The sequence below is a fragment of the Giraffa tippelskirchi genome, chromosome 10, assembly GCF_054371585.1.
Source record: "Giraffa tippelskirchi isolate mGirTip1 chromosome 10, T2T-mGirTip1v1.2.pri, whole genome shotgun sequence".
Classification (NCBI taxonomy): domain Eukaryota; kingdom Metazoa; phylum Chordata; class Mammalia; order Artiodactyla; family Giraffidae; genus Giraffa; species Giraffa tippelskirchi.
In genome coordinates, this window is record NC_137284.1 from 37,764,561 (window position 1) to 37,787,880 (window position 23,320).

General features: G+C 41.6%; 1 protein-coding gene across 37 annotated transcripts in view; it reads left to right on the top strand.

Moving 5' to 3' along the window:
* Nucleotides 1-23,320, top strand: part of CCDC83 (coiled-coil domain containing 83) — a 54,284-nt gene that overhangs the window by 26,661 nt on the left and 4,303 nt on the right. For 33 of the 37 annotated variants that reach the window (XM_081536968.1, XM_081536952.1, XM_081536974.1 and 30 more), the window contains 5 exons: nt 6,907-6,998; nt 12,763-12,831; nt 18,326-18,447; nt 22,458-22,534; nt 23,063-23,271. In XM_081536968.1, coding sequence (XP_081393094.1) covers nt 6,907-6,998; nt 12,763-12,831; nt 18,326-18,447; nt 22,458-22,534; nt 23,063-23,271 — 569 coding nt within the window. The remainder of the gene's footprint in view (nt 1-6,906; nt 6,999-12,762; nt 12,832-18,325; nt 18,448-22,457; nt 22,535-23,062; nt 23,272-23,320) is intronic. The other 4 variants (XM_081536980.1, XM_081536979.1, XM_081536977.1 and 1 more) reach the window with 1 other exon arrangement.

The window sequence follows — 23,320 nt, forward strand, 5'->3', positions numbered from 1 at the left end:
TATCAGTCTTTGATTTTATTGAGATTACAAATACATTCTCTAATATTTTCTTCTAGAATTTATTATATCTTCATCTTTCTATTTAAATCTCTGATTTTTTGTGTGTGAGGTAGGAAACCAACTTTCTTTTTGCCAGATGGCTTTCCAGTTGTCTCAACATCATCTATTAAATGAGCCATTTTTACCCTATGATCCAAAATGATGACTTTATCACACTTTCATTTCCCATGTGTGTTTGGATCTCTTTCTATATTTTCTATTCTGTTCCATGGATCCTGTATTTGTGCAACAACACCATAGAGGGAAGTCCCTGCCAGTCCAGTGGTTAAGACTTGGTGCTTTCACTGCTGTGGGCCCAGGTTCAATCCCCAATTGGGGAACTAAGATCCCATAAGCCATGCAGCATGGCCAAAAGAAAATGTTACTGTTCTGGTGTATTTTTAAAAATTTTAATAGTTTTCCAGCATTCATTTAATAATTTTCCAGCATTCCTCATATAAACTTAACCCATTATCCTGATTAGAAATTTGGATGATTTCTTTGAGCTGAAAATTTTCACGCTGTTGTATCTAACTTTGGGGTGGTGGTAATAAAATTTTTATGCTGCTGGTTGAGCCCTGGTGTATAGCTGACTTTAAGTGTCATGAGAAAGTAGCTGTTATGGGCTTATCTTATTTGCCATTAGTTTTAGGCACGTCTAAGCATGCAGCAGCAATTCTGCCTGCGGATAATTAAAGCACTTCAAGGGCCACTCATTGGACACAATGAATATGAACAGAATGCCTAAATCAATTTGTCTGAAGTCTTACTACTACCATCCCCTTTTTTCCCCACCTCCCTCCTCCTTCCATGACTTCTCTGAAATTCTCCCCCCACACCCATGACCATGGAGTTTGTGTTAGCTAGATGGCTTTAACTGCAAGGAATAAGTACTTTAGAAGAAAGGGTTTTTATTGTAAGTGAAATGGGATATTAAAATGAAACTTTTAAAATCTATTTAAACCTGGGTGTCTATACAATGGGTGGTTGTTGTTGTTTACTCACTAAGTAGTGTCCAACTCTTTTGCGACCCCATGGACTATCTGCCAGGCTCCTCTGTCCGTGGGATTTTTCCAGGCAAGAATATTGGAGTGAGTTGCCATTTCCTTCTCCAGGGGATCTTCCTGACCCAGGAATCGAACCCGTGTCTCCCGCTTGGCAGGTGGATTTTTTAATCCCTGAGCCACGTGGGAAGCCCCCTATGTAATGGATACCACATTACAAAATAAAGTGAGATACTGCTACCCGGACTGCCAATATGATGAGGTAGAAAACAGGTTTCACACCTTCAAGCACTGAATTCCAGTTTATAAAAGACATTGAGGAGACCTTGAAAAGACTGATAAAAGTTAGGGGACATTTTTTGGAAAGAGCTCGTGGGTGCAGCAAGTTTACCTATCCCCCAAAGGGCAGGTAAAGTGTAATCCCTCCTTCACCTCAAATCCAGATGGAAGGTCTTTAAGGAAATTCTTCAGATTGTTCAACATGTATCCTCCACAGTTTGGGGGACACTGAAATCTAGTTTATGACTCACCCCTGTAAAATCTACAGGATAAGTGACTGACTAGGTAACTATTCTAACAGCAGAGCACGGAAGAGGTATGTAGCTGCCACCCTGGGCTGGGCCTGTGTCTTAGTCTATTTGGGCCCCTATAGTGAAATACCATAGACAAGGTGGCCTGTATATAACACAAATTTGCTTTTGACAACTCTGGAGGCTGTGAAGTTCAAGGTCAAGGGACTGACAGAGTGGGTGACTAGGGAGAGCTTGCTTCTTGGTTCAGAGACACTGTCTCTTTGCTGTAACCTGACAGAGTGGAAGGGGCAAGAGAGCTGTCTGGGGGCTCTGTTATAAGGACACCAATCCCACTCATGAGGGCTCTAGCCTCCTGACCTAATGACCTGCCAAATACCAGTACATTGGGGTTCAGGCTGCAACGTAACAGTTTGGGGAAGGGGGCAGGGTCACAGACATTCAGTCTGTAGCAGCGCGCACTCCCGGAGCAGGCTGTGGCAAAGAGTGGAATGTTTCCTGTGGACCTGTTGTCTGAGAGAGCACTGGCACACGGTCCTGTTAAACTTTACCTGCGGGTTGATGAGAGGGGTCAACCCACTCCAAAGAGAAATAGGCGCCTGTGCGTGTAGGAGGGAGGAGGAGACAGAACCAGAGGCCAAAGGGACAGTCATCAGCCAACCTCCAATGACAGCACATCCCCTGCATCAAGGGCGTGCTGGTGAAATGTAACTAGCGATGGGGAAAGTGGTCCTCAGAGAACCTACACAAACACCCTCAGGAAAGCAGCCTCAATCTTTAACCCCAGCTGGCCCCAGAAAGTGGGGCCTTAGCTTGAGATAGGATCAGTCAAGTGAGTGCTTGCTTGTCCTTCCAAGGCTCCCCTTCAGCCCTGAGTGGGAAGGAGGCATGCCAGTTCAAGTCAGAGGAAAGAGTAGTAGGTTTAAGCTAGGAAGGAAACAGCCATAACTTTGAATGAAGCTTAAAATTTCTATTATTACAAAGACTAGATATCTTAATTTCAGATTAGAAGATCTTCAATTATCACAAAGGAACCAGAAAAAATCATAAGATTGCCATGCATGTTATTGAGAGAGGGCTAATAGCCTCACAGTATGAATTTTAAAGGAAGAGAGAAGGGACATCCCTGGGTGGTCCCGTGGTTAAGAATTTGCCTTCCAATGTGGAGAACACAGGTTCGATCCCTAGTCGGGGAACTAAGATCCCACATGCCGTACCATGTGCGACACCTAGAGAAAGCCCATATGCTGCAACGAAGACCCAGTATGGCCAAAGCAAAAACAAACACAAAAAAAATGAGGGGGGAGAGAAAAACAAGGTTTGCTGATGCCCCATGGTCATGTTTGTTGGACACAGGACTTGCAGTAAAGAATGGGAGGATTGAGGATGGAAACAGACGGCCATCAGATCAGTGGTGGCTCCAGGGACGATGTTCCTCCCTGTATTTGTCACCCGAGGTCTGTGACTGTCCCCTCAGGGCACCTCTGCTCTGCTCTCTGTGCCTGTCCCCATTCCATCCTTGTTTCCCGCAGACTAATTCTGAAGAGCGCCATCGTGATCGCCTACCTAGTCAAGGATGACTAAAGACCTCTGTCCATGGCTCCTTGTGGGCCATCAGCTGGCCCCAGCACAAACCGTGCTCTGGTCGGCTGTCCAGCCTCCCTGATTCAGCAGCTGCCCTGAGCCCTGGGGGCCTGGGGAGGGGGCACCTGGACCTGCCTCCCTGGACTTCAGTTTGAAGGAGATGTCAGGATACTGGGTGCAGAGAACACACTCACTGATGTATCCAGGACAGGGCTCTTTCTCTCAGTAAAAGGAAATTTTTATGAAAACCTTAGCTTTTTTTAAACTTCTTTTAAAACTGGTTTAATTTGAAATTTTAATTTTTTTAAAAAAATTAAAAAATGTTTTAATTAAAAAATTTTTAGATTTTATTAAACCCTTAGATGAGTCCCAGGAAGAGAGAAAGTATGGAGTTATTACAAATCAGCCGATATTAGGGTCACAGAGAGTTTTTCCTTTGGTCCTTGACCAGGTGCATGGGACAGGGATCCTTAAAAGTCTCTCTGGGCACTAAGTGAGTTAAAAGGCGTGGGTTAAAGTCCACCTCTTTGAATGCCAGTTTCTTCATCTGATCACCTCAGTGACCTCCAAGAGAACTCACTGCCCCAGGACCTGCTTTTCTACACCTTGTCTCATCTCACAGGTCCCTTTGAGTTAGATACCACTGTGCCCAGTTTAAAGATGAGGGAACAGAGGCCCAGAAGAGTTCACAGCTTTAAACTCACAGACTTACTAAGTAGTGGAAATGGGATGTGAACACAGGTGTGTGTCAGACCCAAGCCTATAAGCTTCCAGTAGTCCTCCCCACTCTGTGACTCACCTAACACACTCTGCCTGAAGGAACTGCTGCGTGGCCAGTGTTACCTCCTGCCCCTGCTCAACCTTGTCCGGAAAGGGGTCACAGGGAGCCAGCGGCACAGAAGAGGATGAGCCCAGTGAAGCAGTGTGACACCGGAAGTGGGTCAAGAGCAAACAATCAACTCCCCAAAGCTTGTGGGGTGGAGCAGAAGCAGAGCCAGATACAACAAGGAAAGGCGAGCAATGCAAGGCAAACTCAGCTTCTGAGAAGTGACCACGTTGGACCAGGCATCTGAGCAGCCGGGAGTCTAAACGCACAAAGTCGTAATCTCCCATTTGCAACGTCCCAGACTTTTCTGGGGAGGAGACTTTTACATACTCCCAGTTTCTCTGGCTGTATTCACAATTGTAGGGTCAATCAGTTCAGTTCAGTAGCTCAGTCATGTCCGACTCTTTACGACCCCATGGACTGCAGCACGCCAGGCCTCCCTGTCCATCACCAACTCCCAGAGCTTGCTCAAACTCACGTCCATCGAGTTGGTGACGCCATCTAACTGTATCATCCTCTGTCGTCTCCTTCTCCTCCTGCCTTCAATCTTTCCCAGCATCGGGATCTTTTCCAATGAGTCAGTTTTTCACATCAGGTGGCCAAAGTATTGGAGCTTCAGCTTCAGCATCAGTCCTTCCAATGAATATTCAGGACTGATTTCCTTTAGGATGGACTGGTTGGATCTCCTTGCAATCCAAGGAACTCTCAAGAGTCTTCTCTAACACTACAGTTCAAAAGCATCAATTCTTTGGCATTCCGCTTTCTTTATGGTCCAACTTTCATATCTATACATGACTACTGGAAAAACCATAGCTTTGACTAGATGGGCCTTTGTCAGCAAAGTAATGTCTGTGCTTTTTAATATGCTGTCTAGGTTGGTCATAGCTTTTCTTCCAAGGAGTAAGCATCTTTTAATTTCATGGCTGCAGTCACCCGGGATTGCAGTAATAGAAGGATATGGAAGAGAAATCTTTACTCTGCTCTCAGAGAACAGCGGAAGCGGTTATGCCAGTACGAAACAAAATGAGGGCTGAATGGCTCTAGCCTAGTTCCCTGTGCCCATTTCCAGAGCCTTAGTTTACCTCCAAACTATTGAAAGACCAGACCTGCACATCTTTTTCCCTGTAGCCTAAGACCCCCAAGAGTTCTTAGAGTCAGCTTTGGCTGACTTGGTCTGTGGGGAAATTTTTCCCTTTGAAATAATATCCTAAATGGCTGTTATGTCCCACAATAGTCTCACTACAATAGTATTCTTTCATTACAGAATAAGTTAAATGAGTCGCTGTGGACCAGACTAGAAATCTAGGGCTTCCCTTGTGGCTCAGCTGTTAAAGAATCTGACTGCAATGCGGGAGACCTGGGTTCGATCCCTGGGTTGGGAATATCCCCTGAAGAAGGGAAAGACTACAACCATAATTGTCAACATCATTTGTAGGAGACAATACTCTCTGACTTCCAAGTAATTATCCTCCAACTGTTATAAATAAAACACATCTAATGGGGACATATAACCCTGATGTCATCATAGAGCACAACTCTGACGATTCTGATTTGGAGGGTACACCGCCCTCCTGTTGCACACGGCTAACTATATTCACTGTATTCAGTCTTCGCTCAGAAATTACCTCCTCAAAAAAGCTTTCTCTGCTCACTCTATCTAAAATAGAAAACTTTAGCTTTTCGATTGTTTTTCCCTTTTTACTTTTGGCTGTGCCGGGTCTTCATTGCTTTGCGTAGGCATTCTCTAGTTGCAGCAAGCTGGGGCTACTCCTTGTTGCTGTGGTCGGGTTTCTCATTGCGGTGCCTCCCTAGTTGTTGAGCACAGACTCAAGGCACTTGGGCATCAGTAGTTGCAGTGCGTGGGCTCGGTATAGTGGTGCCCGTAATCTAGAGCACAAGCTCAGTAGCTGTGGCACACGGGCTTCATTGCTCCGTGGCATGTGGAATCTTCCTGGACCAGGGATCAAACCAGTGTACCCTGCAATGGCAGGCAGATTCTTATCTACTGCATCACCAGGGCAGTCTGAGAATTTTTGTTTTTCTTCATCACATGCCTCACCACCTAGAATATTATTCACTGGCTTCCCCACTAAGATGTATGTGTCATAAGGGCAGGAGTTCAGTCTCTCATTTGGTAATATTCCCAGTGCCTTAAATAGTGTCATGCACATCAAAAGAACTCAGTGATGATTTGTTGAATAAAAGAATGAACAAACAAGACTCATTTATCCAGATTCATTTCTCTCCACTCCCTAAAGCAGCCCTCGTGTCACTTTATCTTGCTTTCCTTAAACAGCAGTGTTGACTATATGATCTCTCAGCATCCTTCAAGGCCCCAATTTTTGGGATCCTTTGCTCTCTCAGTTCTGACATTTGTAACGTGAGAAGATCTGCAGAGGACAGCGCATTCTGCTCTTGCATCTCTTCTCCCCTCTCTCTCTGAGCCCAACTTAGATCCAGTCTGCTGACTTTCCCAGCCCCTCTCCACCTCCCTCTCCTCTCCTCATTCTGTCTTTCCCGTCCCAGGAAATGTGTGCCAAGAATATTGGAAATTCAGTTAGATGGCGTTAGATGTACAGGATGCTACTTGAGTATATAATCAAATCTCTTTATATTTATGTTGTGGAATCGGAAGTTGTGTGATATGAAGGGTAGATGGCTTCAAAGGCACTAAAGCGTTGGAAACCCTTTAAAAATACAAATATTCATGAGAGATACCATCTCCAACGAATTCCCATTAAGGCATTAGTAAATTGTTGGAGCATTTTGGCTCATTAGAGGTACTAGATTCTTCAGTAAGGCTGTACTTTGAAAATTCAGGGGAAAAAATACAAAGAAAGGTAAGGTGGGGATCATGGAAGATAAAGTTTACAACTTGATAGTTTTACCTAGGATCTCAAGCTTTCTAATTTTATTTTTAAAGAACAGTATAAAATCACCCTGGAAGATGCTAGAAAGAGAATAATCAGAGAAACTTTGTTGCAACTGGACCTAAAGAAGGAATGGGCCACAGAGGTATATGTCAATTTTCTTTTCTTTTTTTTTTTTATAGTAGATTTTTATTCTTCTCACACAAAACTTCAAAATTTTAAGTGAAATATAGTTGATGTATACTATTATGTTATTAATTAAAATTAAATTAAAAGATGCTTGCTCCTTGGAAGAAAAGTTATGACCAACCTAGACAGCATATTAAAAAGCACAGACATTACTTTGCCATCAAAAGTCCATCTAGTCAAAGCTATGGTTTTTCCAGTAGTCGTGTATGGATTTGAGAGTTGGACTATAAAGAAAGCTGAGTGCAGAAGAATTGATGCTTTTGAACTGTGGTGTTGGAGAAGACTCTTGAGAGTCCCTTGGACTGCAAGGAGATCCAACCAGTCCATCCTAAAGGAAATCAGTCCTGAATATTCACTGGAAGGACTGATGCTGAAGCTGAAACTCCAGTTTGTTGGCCACCTGATTCGAAGAACTGACTCACTGGAAAAGACCCTGGTGCTGGGAAAAATTGAAGGCAGGAGGAGAAGGGGACGACAGAGGATGAGATGGCTGGATGACATCAGTGGCTCAATGGACATGAGTTTGAGTAAGCTCCGGGAGCTGGTGATGGACAGGGAAGCCTGGCGTGCTGTAGTCCATGGAGTCACAAAGAGTCACGACTGAGCAACTGAACTGTATTATGTTAGTTTCAGGTGTACTACATAAGAGACTTGACATTTGCGTATGTTCTGAAATGATCACCATGATATATCTAGTAACCATCTATCCTCATACAAAGTTATTATTGATCACATTCCTTATGCTGTACATTAAATTCTTATGACTTATCTTATAATTGGAGGCTTGGACTTCTTAATACCCTTCACTTATTTCACTCACTCCAAGACCCCTTCTCTCTGTATTTCAGTTTCCTTAAAAAACAAAACTCTCCTCCTCCTCAAACCCATTTCTTTCTTTGTGGTGTATTATAATGATCAAGAATGTGGGTTTTGAAGTTAGGTGTGCATGCTAAGTCTCTTCAGTCATCTCCGACTCTTTGCGACCCTATGGACTGCAGCCCACCAGACTCCCTTATCCATGGGATTCTCCAGGCAAAAATACTGGAGTGGGCTGCCATGCCCTCGTCCAGAGGATCTTCCTCACCCAGGGATCAAACCCAGGTCTCAGTCTTCTGCATTGGCAGGTGGGTTCTTTACCACTAGCGCCACCTGGGAAGCCTCTGAAGTTAGTTTAGTTTAAATCACAGTTCCACCACTTGAAAGTTTGAAAGTGAAAGTGAAAGTCTCATCTGACTCTTTGCAACCCCATGGACTACACAGTCCATGGAATTCTCCAGGCCAGAATACTGGGGTGGGTAGCCTTTCCCTTCTCCAGGGGATCTTCTCAACCCAGGGATCAAACTCAGGTCTCCCACATTGCAGGCAGATTCTTTACCAATTGAACTATCAGGGAAGCCAAGTGTATAAATTGAATTTATATTTGACTTTTCTGGGCTTTGGTTTCCCAGTCTATAAAAAGGGGACAATAATAATACTAATATTTACCTTTAATGAACAGTATGAGAACTGAGCTGATTTAAGTAGCATGGTGCTTCATAAGAGCAAGAGCTCTGGAAATTAATATTCAGTTATTTTTAAGGATAATAATAATGACTATACAAATTGTGAAATTTTGGATGAACTATAGGATGAGACATAATTTGTCTAAAAAGTACTTTCTTACATATGCAAACCTAAGAGAGTACACTTTATGTTGCTGTAGCTTTAAAATTTGAGGATATAAAAAATGTTTGAGATATAATTTCCAATTCATCTTTTCTAATCTTTGTTTTGTCCAAAATATCTGCCTCTCTTTCCTTTCCACTATCCTTCATCTTGCTCTTGGGCTTCCCTGGTGGCTCAGCTAGTAAAGAATCTGCCTGCAATGCGGGAGACCTGGGTTCGATCCCTGGGTTGGGAAGATCCCCTGGAGAAGGAAATGGCTACCTACTCCAGTGTTCTGGCCTGGAGAATTCCATGAACTGTATAGTGCATGGGGTCGCAAAGAGTCGGACACGGCTGAGTGACTTTCACTTTCACTATCATCTTGCTCCAGACTGTGTCCTAAATCTGTAAGATCCCAGCTGGGATTGTCTCTCTACCTGGAACATCCTTTCCTCTGAGTGATAATCATCTGGCCTTTTCTAGAGTTCTTCACTGAATTTCAGTTGCTATTGTTTCTTGCTTCCCTTTTGGTTCAATTGTTCTTTCGGTATTCCTATGCCATTGCACAATTTTTACTGATTTACACAAATACAGAGGATGTGGAAGGGAACTGATCAATGGTTTTGCTTGCCCATGCAATTCAGCCCCTTTGTGACTGAATATGATTCAATGGTGAAATCAATAAGTGATCTGATCATAGTTAAGAGGGTTAAAAATGCATATGTCAATCAAATATCCTTTCAGTATGTACATTCAGTATGTAATGAAGACTGCCCCCTATACTGTTCCTAGTATTTTACATTAAAATCTCTCAACAATACTATAAGGGGGAGACTTGCTAATAAGAAGACAGAGACACAGAGAAACTTTGTGACTTGGCCAGAGCATGTGGTGGAATTGACATTTAAGAAGTCTTTTTCAGATCATTACTCTTAATCATTACACTGTACATTTTCTTTTCTCCACAAAATGCCAAACACCCACATGAGTGAATGAATTTTTCTCATTTTTTTCTTGCCATCTTATCATGTGGATGGTGGTAGTGGTGTAGTCGCTAAGTCGTGTCCAACTCTTTGCATCCCCATGGACTGTAGCCCACCAGGCCCCTCTGTCCATGGGATTTCACAGGCAAGAGTACTGGAATGGGTTGCCATTTCCTTCTCCAGGGCACTGCCCCAACTCAGGGACTGAACCTCCATCTCCTGCACTGTGGGTGGATTTTTTACCATTGAGCCACCAGGAAAGCCCATATTTCATCATGTAGTTAACTTCTAAAATCTACTTTTGTGCAACCTTAGCTGCTTATTTGGAGAAGGAAATGGCAACCCACTCCAGTGTTCTTGCCTGGAGAATTCCATGGATAGGGAATCCTGGCAGGCTATATATAGTCCATGGGGTCGCAAAGAGTCGGACACGACTGAGCAACTAACACACAGTTGCTTATTAGAGTCATCTGGAAAATTTGTTTAACCCACGGTCCCACCCACAAAGATGCTCTTGTAATTGGCCTGAGATTTAGCCTGGGCTTTTGAATTTTTCAAAATATCCAGGAGATTCTATGTGTAGTCAAAGCTGAAAACACTACTCCATTGTTAGTGAAATAAGTCATTAGCTAATTAAATTCATTTATGAGCTACTTCCTACTTTTGTTCAAAGAAAATTCTATGTCTAAATAAACTTTAGTCTTATCATTTGGAGCTGAACTTTTATATGGTTCCTGGGAAATGGAGGTTCACTCTTGTTTAATTAACATGATTTAAAAAAAAAAAGGAATTTATTGCAAATCTTCCTACTCAAAACACTTACTAAAATTTACCTTTAACATAGTTTTAAATTCTTTCAATCCATGTTTATGAGCCAGAATATTTTTCTCAATTTCTCTTCTTTTGGTTGTATCCTTCAGTTACGTTGTTGTGTGGTATCCTGGTGGCTCAGATGGTAAAGAATCTGGTTGCAATGTGGGAGACACTGGGGTTTGATCCCTGGGTCAGGAAGATCCCCTGGAGAAGGAAATGGCAACCCACTCCTGTATTCTTGTCTGGAGAATTCCATGGATAGAGGAGCTAGGTGGGCTACAGTCCATGGGGTCGCAAAGAGTCAGACACAACTGAGCGACTAACACTTTCACTTTCATCCATATAAAAGTACCTCACATATAAACATGACCTGTTGTCCACTATAAAATTCCTTTGGGTGAAATTGTATTCTACTAACTGAAAATGAAATTGTGTTTTATGATCCTATTGATAAAATAAGGCTTTCCCTGTTTGCTTCATTTAAAATGCTTTTCTCCAGGAGACGACCTAGCTACAGCCTGCTAACCTGCAACTATTTGCTATTAGGTTTATAAATAGGTACATTATTGTTATTGACCTGCAGAAATGTTTCAAATTTAAAAGGTAGTTATATTATCTATCCTTGCTTTTGCTACATGTTAAATTATGTCTGTGACCATAAACTTGAAGAAAGTTTGATCACTGCAGTTTAGCCATCTTAATGGTGGAACAGGGCTTCCCTGTTGGTGAAGAATCCACCCACCAGTGCCATAGATGTGAGTTCGATCCCTGATCTGAGAAGATCCCACATGCAGTAGAGCAACTACACCCGGGGGCCACAGCTGCTGAGCCTGTGCTCCAGAGTCTGGGCGCTGCTGCTACCGAAGTCGGCGCATTCTGGAGCCCATGCACCATGATGAGAGAAGCCACCACAGTGAGAAGCCTACACACCACAATCAGAGGAAAGCCCCAGCAGCGACAAAGACCCAGCACAGCCAAAATAAATAAATAAAATTAATTCAAACATTTTAACGGTGAAGCAGTTCCCTTCATGATTGATTTCACCACCGCAGTCAGATTCAGTCACATTAGTGGCCAAATTGAATGGACAACCACCATCCAGTTCTTTCAATCATCTGTTCAGTTCAGTTCAGTCGCTCATCCGTGTCCGACTCTTTGCGACCCCATGAATTGCAGCACGCCAGGCCTCTCTGTCCATCACCAACTCCCGGAGTCTACCCAAACCCATGTCCATCGAGTCAGTGATGCCATCCAACCATCTCATCCTCTGTCGTCCCCTTATCCTCCTGCCCCCAATCCTACCCAGCATTAGGGTCTTTTCCAGTGAGTCAACTCTTTTCATGAGGTGGCCAAAGTATTGGAGTTTCAGTTTCAACATCAGTCCTTCCAATGAACACCCAGGACTGATCTCCTTTAGGATGGATTGATTGGATCTCCTTGCAGTCCAAGGGACTCTCAAGAGTCTTCTCCAACACCACAGTTCAAAAGCATCAATTCTTCGGCGCTCAGCTTTCTTCACCATCCAACTCTCACATCCATACATGACCACTGGAAAAACCGTAGCCTTGACTAGACGGACTTTTGTTGGCAAAGTAATGTCTCTGCTTTTAAATAGGCTATCTAGGTTGGTCATAACCTTCCTTCCAAGGAGTAAGCGTCTTTTAATTTCATGGCTGCAATCACCATCAGCAGTGATTTTGGAGCCCAAAAAAATGAAGTCTGACACTGTTTCCACTGTTTCCCCATCTATTTCCCATGAAGTGATGGGACCAGATGCCATGATCTTAGTTTTCTGAACGTTGAGCTTTAAGCCAACTTTTTCACTCTCCTCTTTCACTTTCATCAAGAGGCTCTTTAGTTCCTCTTCACTTTCTGCCATAAGAGTGGTGTCATCTGCGTATCTGAGGTTATTGATATTTCTCCCAGCAATCTTGATTCCAGCTTGTGTTTCTTCCAGCCCAGCGTTTCTCATGATGTACTCTGCATATAAGTTAAATAAGCAGGGTGACAGTATACAGCCTTGACATACTCCTTTTCCTGTTTGGAACCAGTCTGTTGTTCCATGGCAATCTAAATCAGGAAAAACAGCACAAGAGGATAATAAAGAAAGAACAATGGGACCCAAAGTTTTTAGGCATATTTCCAAAGTTACTGGAAACCATAATTTTAAATGTTCAGATAAGTTGATTGCCTATCATCATTGCTAAAAAAAAAATGTGAAATGCTTTGTGGCAGCTCTTCTTTAATACAGAAAAAAAAATCTTTTTTTTTTTTTTTTAGAATGCCCTAAGCTTCATTGACAAGGGCAGCTATCGAGCGATCTGGGAGAATGACTGGCTTAAAAAAGAGGTAAGTGGAATTTTAAAAAATGAAAACAATTTCTTCTTTCTCATTTTCCTGAACCAGAAATTACTTTTATTTATGAGCTGAAGTCATAGGGAAAGCATGGATATGTGACTGATCGAGGCAAAATGAAATTCAAATGGAGTCCTAATCTTATTACAAGCTGTTACTCAATGAACACCATAAATTATTTCAATGATAACCAGAAGTCATTTTTGGTGTCACAATTTTCATACAATATACTCAAGTGTCTAAAACTTCTTGACATTCTAAAACTGATCCAGCCTTCCTCTGAACCTTATTTGCTCCTGAGTGATGGAAGCAAGGATCAAGGATCATTCTAACCTCATTCTCTCTGGTTTTAAATTGTCTCTTCAGGTATTCAAATTGGTATGGAAGAGGTAAAACTGTCATTATATGCAGATGACATGACACTGTATGTAGAAAACCCTAAAGACTACACACAAAAACTACTAGAACTGATAAACTAATTCAACAAGGTAGCAGGATAAAAGAATTAACATACAGAAATTAGCTGTATTTCTTTACACTAACAATGAAATATCAGAAAGGGAATGCAAACAAACAATCAATCTCTTTTAAAATCACATTTTTAAAAAAGCACATAGGAATAAACTTCATAAAGAAGGTGAAAGACATGCTGAGAACTACAAAACATTGATAAAGGAAACTGAAGATGATTCAAAGAAATGGAAAGATGTCCTATATGCTCTTGGATTAGAAGAATTAATATTGTTAAAATGGCCATAGTACCCAAAGCAATCTACAAATGTAATGTCATCCCTATCAACTTACCCATGACATTTTTCACAAAACTGGAACAAATAATCCTAAAATTTATATAAAAGACCCAGACTTGCCAAAGCAATCCTGAGAAAAAGAGTGAAGCAGGAGGCATAACCCTCCCAGACTTCAGAGAATTCTACAAAGCTACAGTAATCAAAACAGCATGGTATTGGGACAAAATCAGACATGTGAATTGATGCAACAGAGTAGAGCCCAGAAATAAACCTGCACGTTGCTGCTGCTGCTGCTAAGTTGCTTCAGTTGTGCCTGACTCTGTGCGACCCCATAGACAGCAGCCCACCAGGCTGCCAGAATCCCTGGGATTCTCCAGGCAAGAACACTGGAGTGGGTTGCCGTTTCCTTCTCCAACGCATGAAAGTGAAAAGTAAAAGTGAAGTCGCTCAGTCGTGTCTGACTCTTAGCAACCCCATGGACTGCAGCCTACCAGGCTCCTCTGTCCATGGGATTTTCCAGGAAGAGTACTGGAATGGGTTGCCATTGACTTCTCCTAAACCTTCATACCTATGACCAATTAATCTTCAACAAAGGCAAGATATACATTGGGGAAAAGATAGTCTCTTCAAGCGGTATTATAAAAGCTGACAGCTGCATGTGAATCAATGAAGTTAGAACACTCCCTCACACCATACACAAAAATAAACTCAAAATAGCTAAATAAAAGACTAAATATGATGCCCTAAAACTCCTAGGAGAGAACACAGGTGAAACATTCTCTGACATAAATCATAGCAATATTTTCTTAGGTCAGTCTCCCAAGGCAATAAAAATTAAAGAAAAAATGAACAAATGAGATCTAATCAAACCTAAAAGCTTTCACACAGTAAAGAAAACTGCAAACAAAATGAAAGATCAACCTATGGACTGGGAGAAAAATATCTGCAAATGATACAAACAACAAGGACTTAATTTCCAAAATATACAAATAGTTCATACAATTCAATAACTGAATATTTCCACATGGATGTCACATAGATACTTCAAACTCAACATACTTGAAATGTATTAAATTTCTTCTTAGACTGTCTTGTCCTGCATTTCATTTTTCACCATCTTCTCAGACAAGCAAGGTAAAAATGTCACCATGAGCTTCATTTCTATTTTCCTTGTTCTCATTTGACTCAGTAGAGTTGGTGAGTCTAACAAAAAAAAATTTTTAAGTAAGTGTGCTTTCTGTGATATTGACAATTATCTTAAAGTTACCTTTATAGAGTTTTGGTGAGTAGGAATCCATACTATTTCCAAAACTAACCAAGGCGAATCCTCAATTTTAAAAAATAAATATTAATTTAAACAAACTCAAGGCGAGATCCATAGTTAAAAGAATATTATAGAGGAACTTAGTTCTTATACTTTTATTAAATATAACAGTATGATCCCAGTAATAATAATTTAACAATTCAGATCTTAAATTCTGTTAAGATATCATAGACATTAGGTTCAGAGAAAATGACTACAAAAATTTATATCTGACTGATAAGAAAGACTGTTTGGTGCCTTGGTCCTTCCTACTAAAGCTACAAATTACATTTTGCTTTGTTTTATTTTTTAACTTTCATAATTCAATGGAAATAAAAGACAGAAAAATGTCAAGTTTTAATTTAATCATGAGCAAAAAGAGCTCATTAATAAAGAACAAAATCATTTTAAAGAAATTCAATATATTTAATTTCTCTTTATTTCAATAAATATTCATTATACTGTTATTAAATTTACTCACAAAATTAATTAAAACCATTTCTGGTTATAAGTACTATCACAGGGATTGAAAATTGCCTGGAAATAGAACAATGTATGCTAATTAATTTCTTTGAAGAAGGTAAAGAATGAGTAACAAGGGATATTTAACACTGGAACTCCCCCAAATATTTCTCCATTTAACTATTCTTCAACAATAACCAAAAACTTAGATCTCTGGGAGGGATATGAGGTCCCATTAAACGACTTTTATCATCTGAGTTTATTTAGCATGCTTAGAAAAACGAAGAAAATTCAAACTTCCAAGTAACTTGAACTAACTTAACAAATGGAAAGCTGGAAAAACTAGACAGAGATTCAAAGAGGTTAGCAATCAAAGTTTCAAATGTGAGGAGACATAAAGCTAACTTGGTTCTTGCAGGGGAAAATTTTAAGAGCATACATTTTATTCAGGATCCTAGGTGCCTGAATTATTCCTTTCCAATTTCTTAAGTACATTTCTTGGGTATCTGGGGAGAAGGAGGGGCTGGGAGGGAAAAGAGATCTTCCACTTCCTTCTTTATACTTTCTTACCCCAGAAAAAGTGTGAAAGTGTTAGCCGTTCAGTCGTGTCCTACTCTTTACCATCCCATGGACTGTAGCCCAACAGGCTCCTCCGTCCATGGGATTCTCCAGGCAAGAATACCGGAGTGAGTTGCCATTTCCTTCTCCAGGGAATCTTTCCAACCCAGGGATTGAAACCTGGGTCTCCTGCTTTGCAGGTGGATTCTTTACCATCTGAGCCACTAGTTAAGACCCTTACTGCAGAATCTAAAGGTATTGACATGGGTGTAAAAACGGAATTTGTTTTCATTTCCCTAACATTTCAGAAGATCGAGAAGGAGACAACAATTGATGAGAACCTTACTTAGTACTCTAAAGGCATAAGGGATGTCACAGGTTATCTGTGGCTTGAAAGATTGGATTTAACTCCCCCAAAGGGCCCTCATTCCCTGCTTGCCAGAAGACCGAGAACTGTGCATGCTGCCTCCCAGTTATGCCAAGCCCTGAGGTCAAACTTTTGCAAACATTCTATTCATTCCTTCTTTTACAACCTCTAACTATAATTTCTGTCTCATCCTTTGACATTTGAAAATTATAAATTTTTCCTTAAGGCATTCAGGCTTGTAATCAAGCTGATAATCTCGTAAAATATGAGATCCTAAAACACCAACCGCTAACTTGGTAATGTAGAGTTATGGACTTAAATTGTCTTGTGAAATTGGTTAGGATGTTGTTCTTTTCATCTTTAAGCCTTTTCTATGACACTGGTATTGTTTTATAATTGTTTATGTATTTGTTCACTGGATTTGTAGATTTCTTTCCTATTTTAAGGGAAGGAACCATGCTTTATTGAATTTTGTATCCATCTACCTCAAGCAAGAATTTACCCTTAGTAAGAATTCAAGCATTTAATAAATGACTTATGTGAAAGAGATATGCATGTGGTAATATACTGAATGCTTCCAAAATACAGTAACTGCAACTGCAAATCAAAAATGTGTTAGTCATCTCTTTCTAAGTATTCATCTCAGTTACACTCTTGGCAACTCCTAACAAGAGATAATGCATACCCTTCCCCTGTGCCTTTCTTATCTCATCATGTTCCCTCAAGAGACACAGTACCTTTCCCAGCTATCTTTCTATCATTCTCACCAGCTGATCACTTTCTATTTTATACTCTTAATTCTGCTATTACCCTGACTTCTACCCATTAGCACCACTCAATCCAGCACCTGCATAGCTCATGCAGTTTTGGGGGGCAGAGAGGTAAGTTGGGGATTCTATCTAGTAACATTCTTCTATATATTCTCCTTGATCAAGCCTTCTTTAGACAAAAAATTATCAAAATACATTTCTTAAAGATTGATGGGAACTCTATCAACAGAAAAGAGCAAGTTGTGTTCATACTTGAGTTGGCCACGTTTCTGCAGTTAGAGTTAATTAACTCTGCTATGTCTATGAATGGACCTACTGTCTAACCTGTGAGATAAAAATCAGACTATTTTGCACTATTTGGCTTCATATTTATCCAGTTCCTCTCCTACTTGTCCCCGCACCCATTTTGTTTCTATCTACAGCAAAATAGTGGTGCCTAACACATGTCGTTCCTTCTGCCTAGAATATATCCTCTCTTGTCTGGCTAGAGAAGCCCTTCTTGGCCTTCAAGATCGAGAATGGAGGTCATCTCTTCCATTAATTCTCCTTCACCCTCTCACACTGAAAGACATAGGGTGAAACTTGCCCTCCTCCCACTGCACCTGGATGGCTTCCATTATTATATTTTATCATACTGTCTTCTGTTGCTATCACTCTCCTTCCCATTAAGCTAAGAGACCCCTGAAGGTTATTGTGTCTTGTTGATCCTTTGTTCCCAAAGTGCACTGTAGTTTTTGATGTGTTGTAGGTATACAGCACAATTTCATGAATGAGTGAATAACATCTCATCTATCTGATATTTCTCAGAATGACTCCAGCACACTCAGAGAGAATATAGTTGTCATACAGAGGTTGATAGAAAGGACTCCTAGGCTTGTACTTCTCTTTTTTAAATGCCATGATATAGATTTTTTTTCCAGTGCTATTTATTTTCATTGTGTTGTTTATCATTAGCCTTTGTTAGAGCCTCATTTAGTACTAATACCAGACTGATAAATTAGTCTTATTTTCTTATTTATCTCTGCCTCCAGCACACATAAATCCAGTGATGTTCCAGAAGAGTAGGAAAGGAAATTCTTGCCATTCAGTAATAACTGCCTAATCAGGCAACCAAGTTCTGCCTAAAATGACCTGGAATGAAGTCCATCCCATCCCTTACTTCTTAGAGCAAACACAGTAATAAGTAATACAGGAGAGATCTTCCTCTCCATCAAATGCATTTTTTAAAGTTAAATTTCTTGTGGGAAACTAACACCCATTCTCCTTTTCCTGAGAATAGATTGCAAATCACAGGAAGGAAGTGGAAGAACTGGAAAATGCTATTCATGAGCTGGAAGGAGAAAATTTGGTGCTTATTGATCAGCTATTCAACTGCAGACTTGTGGATCTCAAGATACCCAGGTGACAGTCATTATGTAGCTAGAAATATTTTTTTAAGCATCTGTATCTGTAAAAAGTTATTTTTTTTAAGATGACAATTCTTTAATAGTTGAAAAGAAAGACACTCACAAGGTGGCCATGGGGAAACTATAAGTTTATCACAATTGACCATTGCTACAAGGCAAACTTTGACTTGCTTTTTCTAACATTGCACTATGTTCATACTAGCAAACACTTAATATGAATATTACAACTGCTGTCCTTCAGAAACCTCTGGGCCAGCAGGGGAGTTGGGCATCAAAATAAATGCATACTAATACAGCAGAAGAAGTATCGGTGCAAAGCCAGAGCACAGGAGGAGGGAGTGATCAACTTTGCAGGTGCTTTCTGGAGCTGTTTGGGACTTCTGGTTACCTTGTAGACTATAGAACGGGTTCCTTTAACAGTTAATGAAAGAGCCAAACTACTTTCTAGGGGTAGAAAATAGCCTGGCATTCCAAGTCATATTTATTCCTGCATAAGTGAAATCAAATGTGTATATGGCTTTGCATTTTAGATTACCTCTTTTTCTTATCTGACAAGATAAGTCTTAACATACCAATACTGATGGAAAATCAGAGCCCTGGAATATGCAACTGGGCTTCCCAGGTGGCGTTTGTGGTCAAGAATCCACCTGCCAATGCAGGAGACGCAAGAGATGCGGGTTCAATCCTTGAATTGAGAAGATCCCCTGGAAGAGGAAATGGCAACGCACTCCAGTATTCTTGCCTGAAAAATTCCATGGGCAGAGGAGCCTGGCGGTCTACAGCCCATGGGGCCGCAAGGAGTCGGACACAACTGAGTGACTGAGCACACATACAGTATGGAATTAAAACGAAGTGGCATTCATAATTTGAACAAAAACATGCTTAGAAAGATAGAGGAATTAAACCACTCAAATGTAGTGTGTACATGTGCAAGATGGGAGAAAAATATCTGGGTCTGGGCAGAGAAGTTCAACACGGTGGGAGCCCCAGGAAAGCATTTACACCCAAGTAGTTCTGTTGTTTGTGTGGCATGGAAAAAGTACTCTTTGAGACCCAGTAAAGTATTTATTGACTGCAAACTTCCTAATGTGTTCCAAGAAGGATGGATATGGGTAAGTTGTGGGGTTTTCTTTTTTTTTGCTGAGCTAAATGATGGGTGTCAAGATACAAGACTGGAGAAGTTGGGAGACAGTAGGATGACTTTACAGTCTGAAAACTGGGTGGGGCAGGACAGAGGAAGAGTCACCTGCTCCCTTCCACAATCTGTGTGCTGCCCCGGGGCAGTAGGTACCAGTGTAGGCAAAGTGGGCGGTCAGGCTGAATGAATGGGCTTCCTACAGGACTCCTGCACTTTCATCTCTTGAGCTAATGCCCTTAAGGGTCCCTAGGGGGCAGGGGGCCTCACTGTCCCCCAGAAGCAATGCTGTCTTTTGCCAGCCTCCCTCCCTATGACACCTCTCCAGTTCTACACCCAGCCAGCCTCTGCCGCGTAGCACTTGCTGCCCACATCTCTTTGTAATTACGCATCTCTGCCAGCCAGGCCTTCTAACCACCACTCCACCTGTTGCCCGCTGTGCTCTTTTTCTCTCTTCCAAACTCCCCAAACCTCCACAAAGAGCTACCCTGTAAACTGCCGACCTCACTTCCTGCTTCGGTCAGCTCAGTCTGTTGCTCCCGATTCAGTGCTGATGTGCAGGTGAAATGCTCTTTATAATAAAGGGCTCTGTATTCCTTCATGGGATACAGAGAGTTTGGCAAGGACAGGAAGGGAGATGAGAAAGTTTTAAAGAGGACTTTCATGAAGTTGTGTGCTTTGTTGTGATGTCGTTTAGCCCTGTCCTCTAGCTTCCCTCACGGAAATCTTTGGTAAAACCACATTGTTCATCCGCGCTTTGTGGGCTGGCTTTCTTTAGTGGGAGACATGAGTGCTTAGTCTTGCTTCAGGGTTGGGAGAGATGAAATCAAAATCCGTCTGAGCGGAAAGAAACAACACAGACTGTGTTTTTAAAAGGTGCCTGGTGTATGCCTCCAAGACACCCTGAACATTTGCTTTGTAACTAGCATGTATCACACTAGCGATTACCTACTTAACATCTGCTTCCTAGACTGTAAATTCCTTCCAGACAAGTGTTTAGGACATTTTAGAAAGACCCACATAAGGAAACAGAGATATGTGCAAACCCTCAGTTATCTGTTACGCTGCTAATCCAGAGGAAAATGTTGAGTGTCCTCAGGAACTTTTACTGCACCTGTTTTCAAGTCAAAATAACACATAGTATGTAATTTATGACAACTGTCCATTCCACCTCTTTGTTGAGAATTTAGTTCTGTCTATTCTAGTCGAGAAATAGACATGAACTATACCCAGTGAACATGTACAAAGTTCTCTTCTTTCCTGTTTGGGTGAAGAATTGGGTATTCTAGCTAATAGAGTTATTAATCCTCTATTTCCCATCCAGACCTCTCCCAACGCTCTCCTTCATGACTCCAAAAAGCATTGCAGGATTTGTTTGAAACATTAGATGAGATGAGCAAGCTGACTCAGTAAGTGACTGCCCAGGGACTTCAGTGCCACAGAGCTGAGTCTAGGGGAACCAGTACCTCAAATCTATCTAACACTAGTTTCATATGATGGCATTCTTTAAAATATTTTCTGCATCACCAAATACCAAGCTCTGTTGCCCTGTGGTGGTCCAAAAGTGAAAATAAACCCATGATTAAGAGAGAAGCCAGACTCGTGAAGGTCACAGTGTTTAGTAAGATCTTAGTCATTCAACAGGCCAAAACCAGGAAACAAGAGAACTCTGTGGCCTCAGACTTGACCACCTGCAGACTAGACCTTCACTGAGACTAACCTTCACCAAGTCTTAAGAAGGTTTTAAGATATAACTATTGTATGCAGTTACATGATTTGTTGGAGCATCTCAGATAACACTTTGTTAACACTTTGTTCGTGTGCTTTAAGAAACTAACAGCCTGTGATCCAGGGGATTCACTCTGGTTGCTGGCTGGCTAAGCATGAACGGTTGTTAGCATATCTGCAAGGGTCACTTGGTTCATGCTGTCTTCAGGCAAACTTCATGGAAATGCCACACACAGCTTTCAAGATATCGTGTCTTCTGATGGAAAACTCCATGGGCCTCTGCAGCACAGAGAGCTGCAACAGCACACTCACAGCTCGCCGGGCTTGTAGCTGGAACACGCCACTCAGTGAAAGCCAGAACCGTGACGTCAACTTGGATTCCTACTGCTTGCTGTCTTGTCTTTTTCTCTCTCTTTTTTTTTTTTCAAATCCATCCCATGCTGGCCACCATCATTCCTCATCTGGATTCCTGCAACAGTGATGTAACTGGTGTTGTGATCACTCTTATTTCTGGGACTTTGTCTGCTATTCCTTTATCATGGGATGCACCCCCCACCCCAAGCTCTTCCTTGGCAAATATCTCTTGGTGTTTCAGGACTCAACTCAGGTGTCATCTCCTCCTGGAAACCTTTCCTTACCTCCTAAGACTAAATCTGGTGCTTCTTCTCTCACTTCTTGTGTGTGTGTGTGTGTGTGTGTGTGTGTGTGTGTGTGTGCATGCACACACGCACGCGCTCAGTCACTCAGTCTTGTCTTTTTGACCCCATGGACTGTAACCCACCGGGTTCCTAGGTCCATGGGAATTCCCAGGCAAGAGTACTGGAGTCAGTAGCCATTTCTTCCTCCAGGAGATCTTCCCAACCCAGGGATCGAACCCACGTCTCTTGCATCTCCTGCATCTGTAGGTAGATTCTTCCCTTCTGTACCACGTGGGAAGACCACAGCACTCCTGACACTATGCTAATTACCCATCATGGTACAAACCATCATCATAAAACGCTGTAATCTTGTCTGCCACCCCACTGGGCCCGACTCCCCTTTTTCATCTGTGCATCTCCAGCACCCAGCAGAGAGATAGACACTGCTGAGCAGGGGGTGCAATGTATGTTGGCTGACAGACTACTTTTCTTATTTGTTTTTAGGCAACTGTATCTTACCCAAGCTGTTGGGCAGGAAGTACCACCTGAGGTGCCTTTGGAGTTGTCAGAAACATATAAAGGTATTATTTTATTGTAATGGCGATTTTTTTTTTTAATTTGGAAAACACTTATTGAGCTTCTTATCATGGACAGGCACCTCACAGCCGAGAGCAATTCAGGGGGTAGATACCTGCCAGCTCCTCCACCTTCCTCTTGTTCTTACAGAGCTGACCCAACCCATCTCCTTTCTCTAGCCCTGTTTTCAAATCAAAGTCACCATGTGAATGAACCAGAAGCTGGTGAAGAGGGACAGGATGATGTCTATACCAGCACGGTTTGCACTTCAGTTCAGCCAACCAACCAAAACACCAGCATGCTCACAGACCCCCATACGATTATGTTAACTTATTAGCTGACACAAGGTGGACCTGAGACATGGTTGCTAACAATGGGACTCACTTTCACTATGACACCTCGATTCTACATTTCTGATTCTCAAATTCATCTCCTCCTGGAGAATCTCAAAGGACTTGCAAATTCAAAATATCACAAAGTATATGCTATATTTTTATCTGTCCAAAAGTTGTACATAATTAATTTCTTTGCAGTCATCCCAGAAAAGTCAGAATCGCAACCTGTAGACATAAAAAGCAGAGACGTGTCGAGCGTCTCATTTGGGAGCAGTGGTTTACATCTTAGTTACAAGGACAGCAGATTGGGCCAGCTTCTGAAGATAGACGAAGAAGAGAGTTCAAGCATAGAGTTTGGGGCCTCTGATATGAAACACTTACTGTATGAGGATGAGCAGGATTTCAAGGTAAGATTCATGAGAAGACCTCTTGACTGCTAGAGAAAATGTTGTTTTA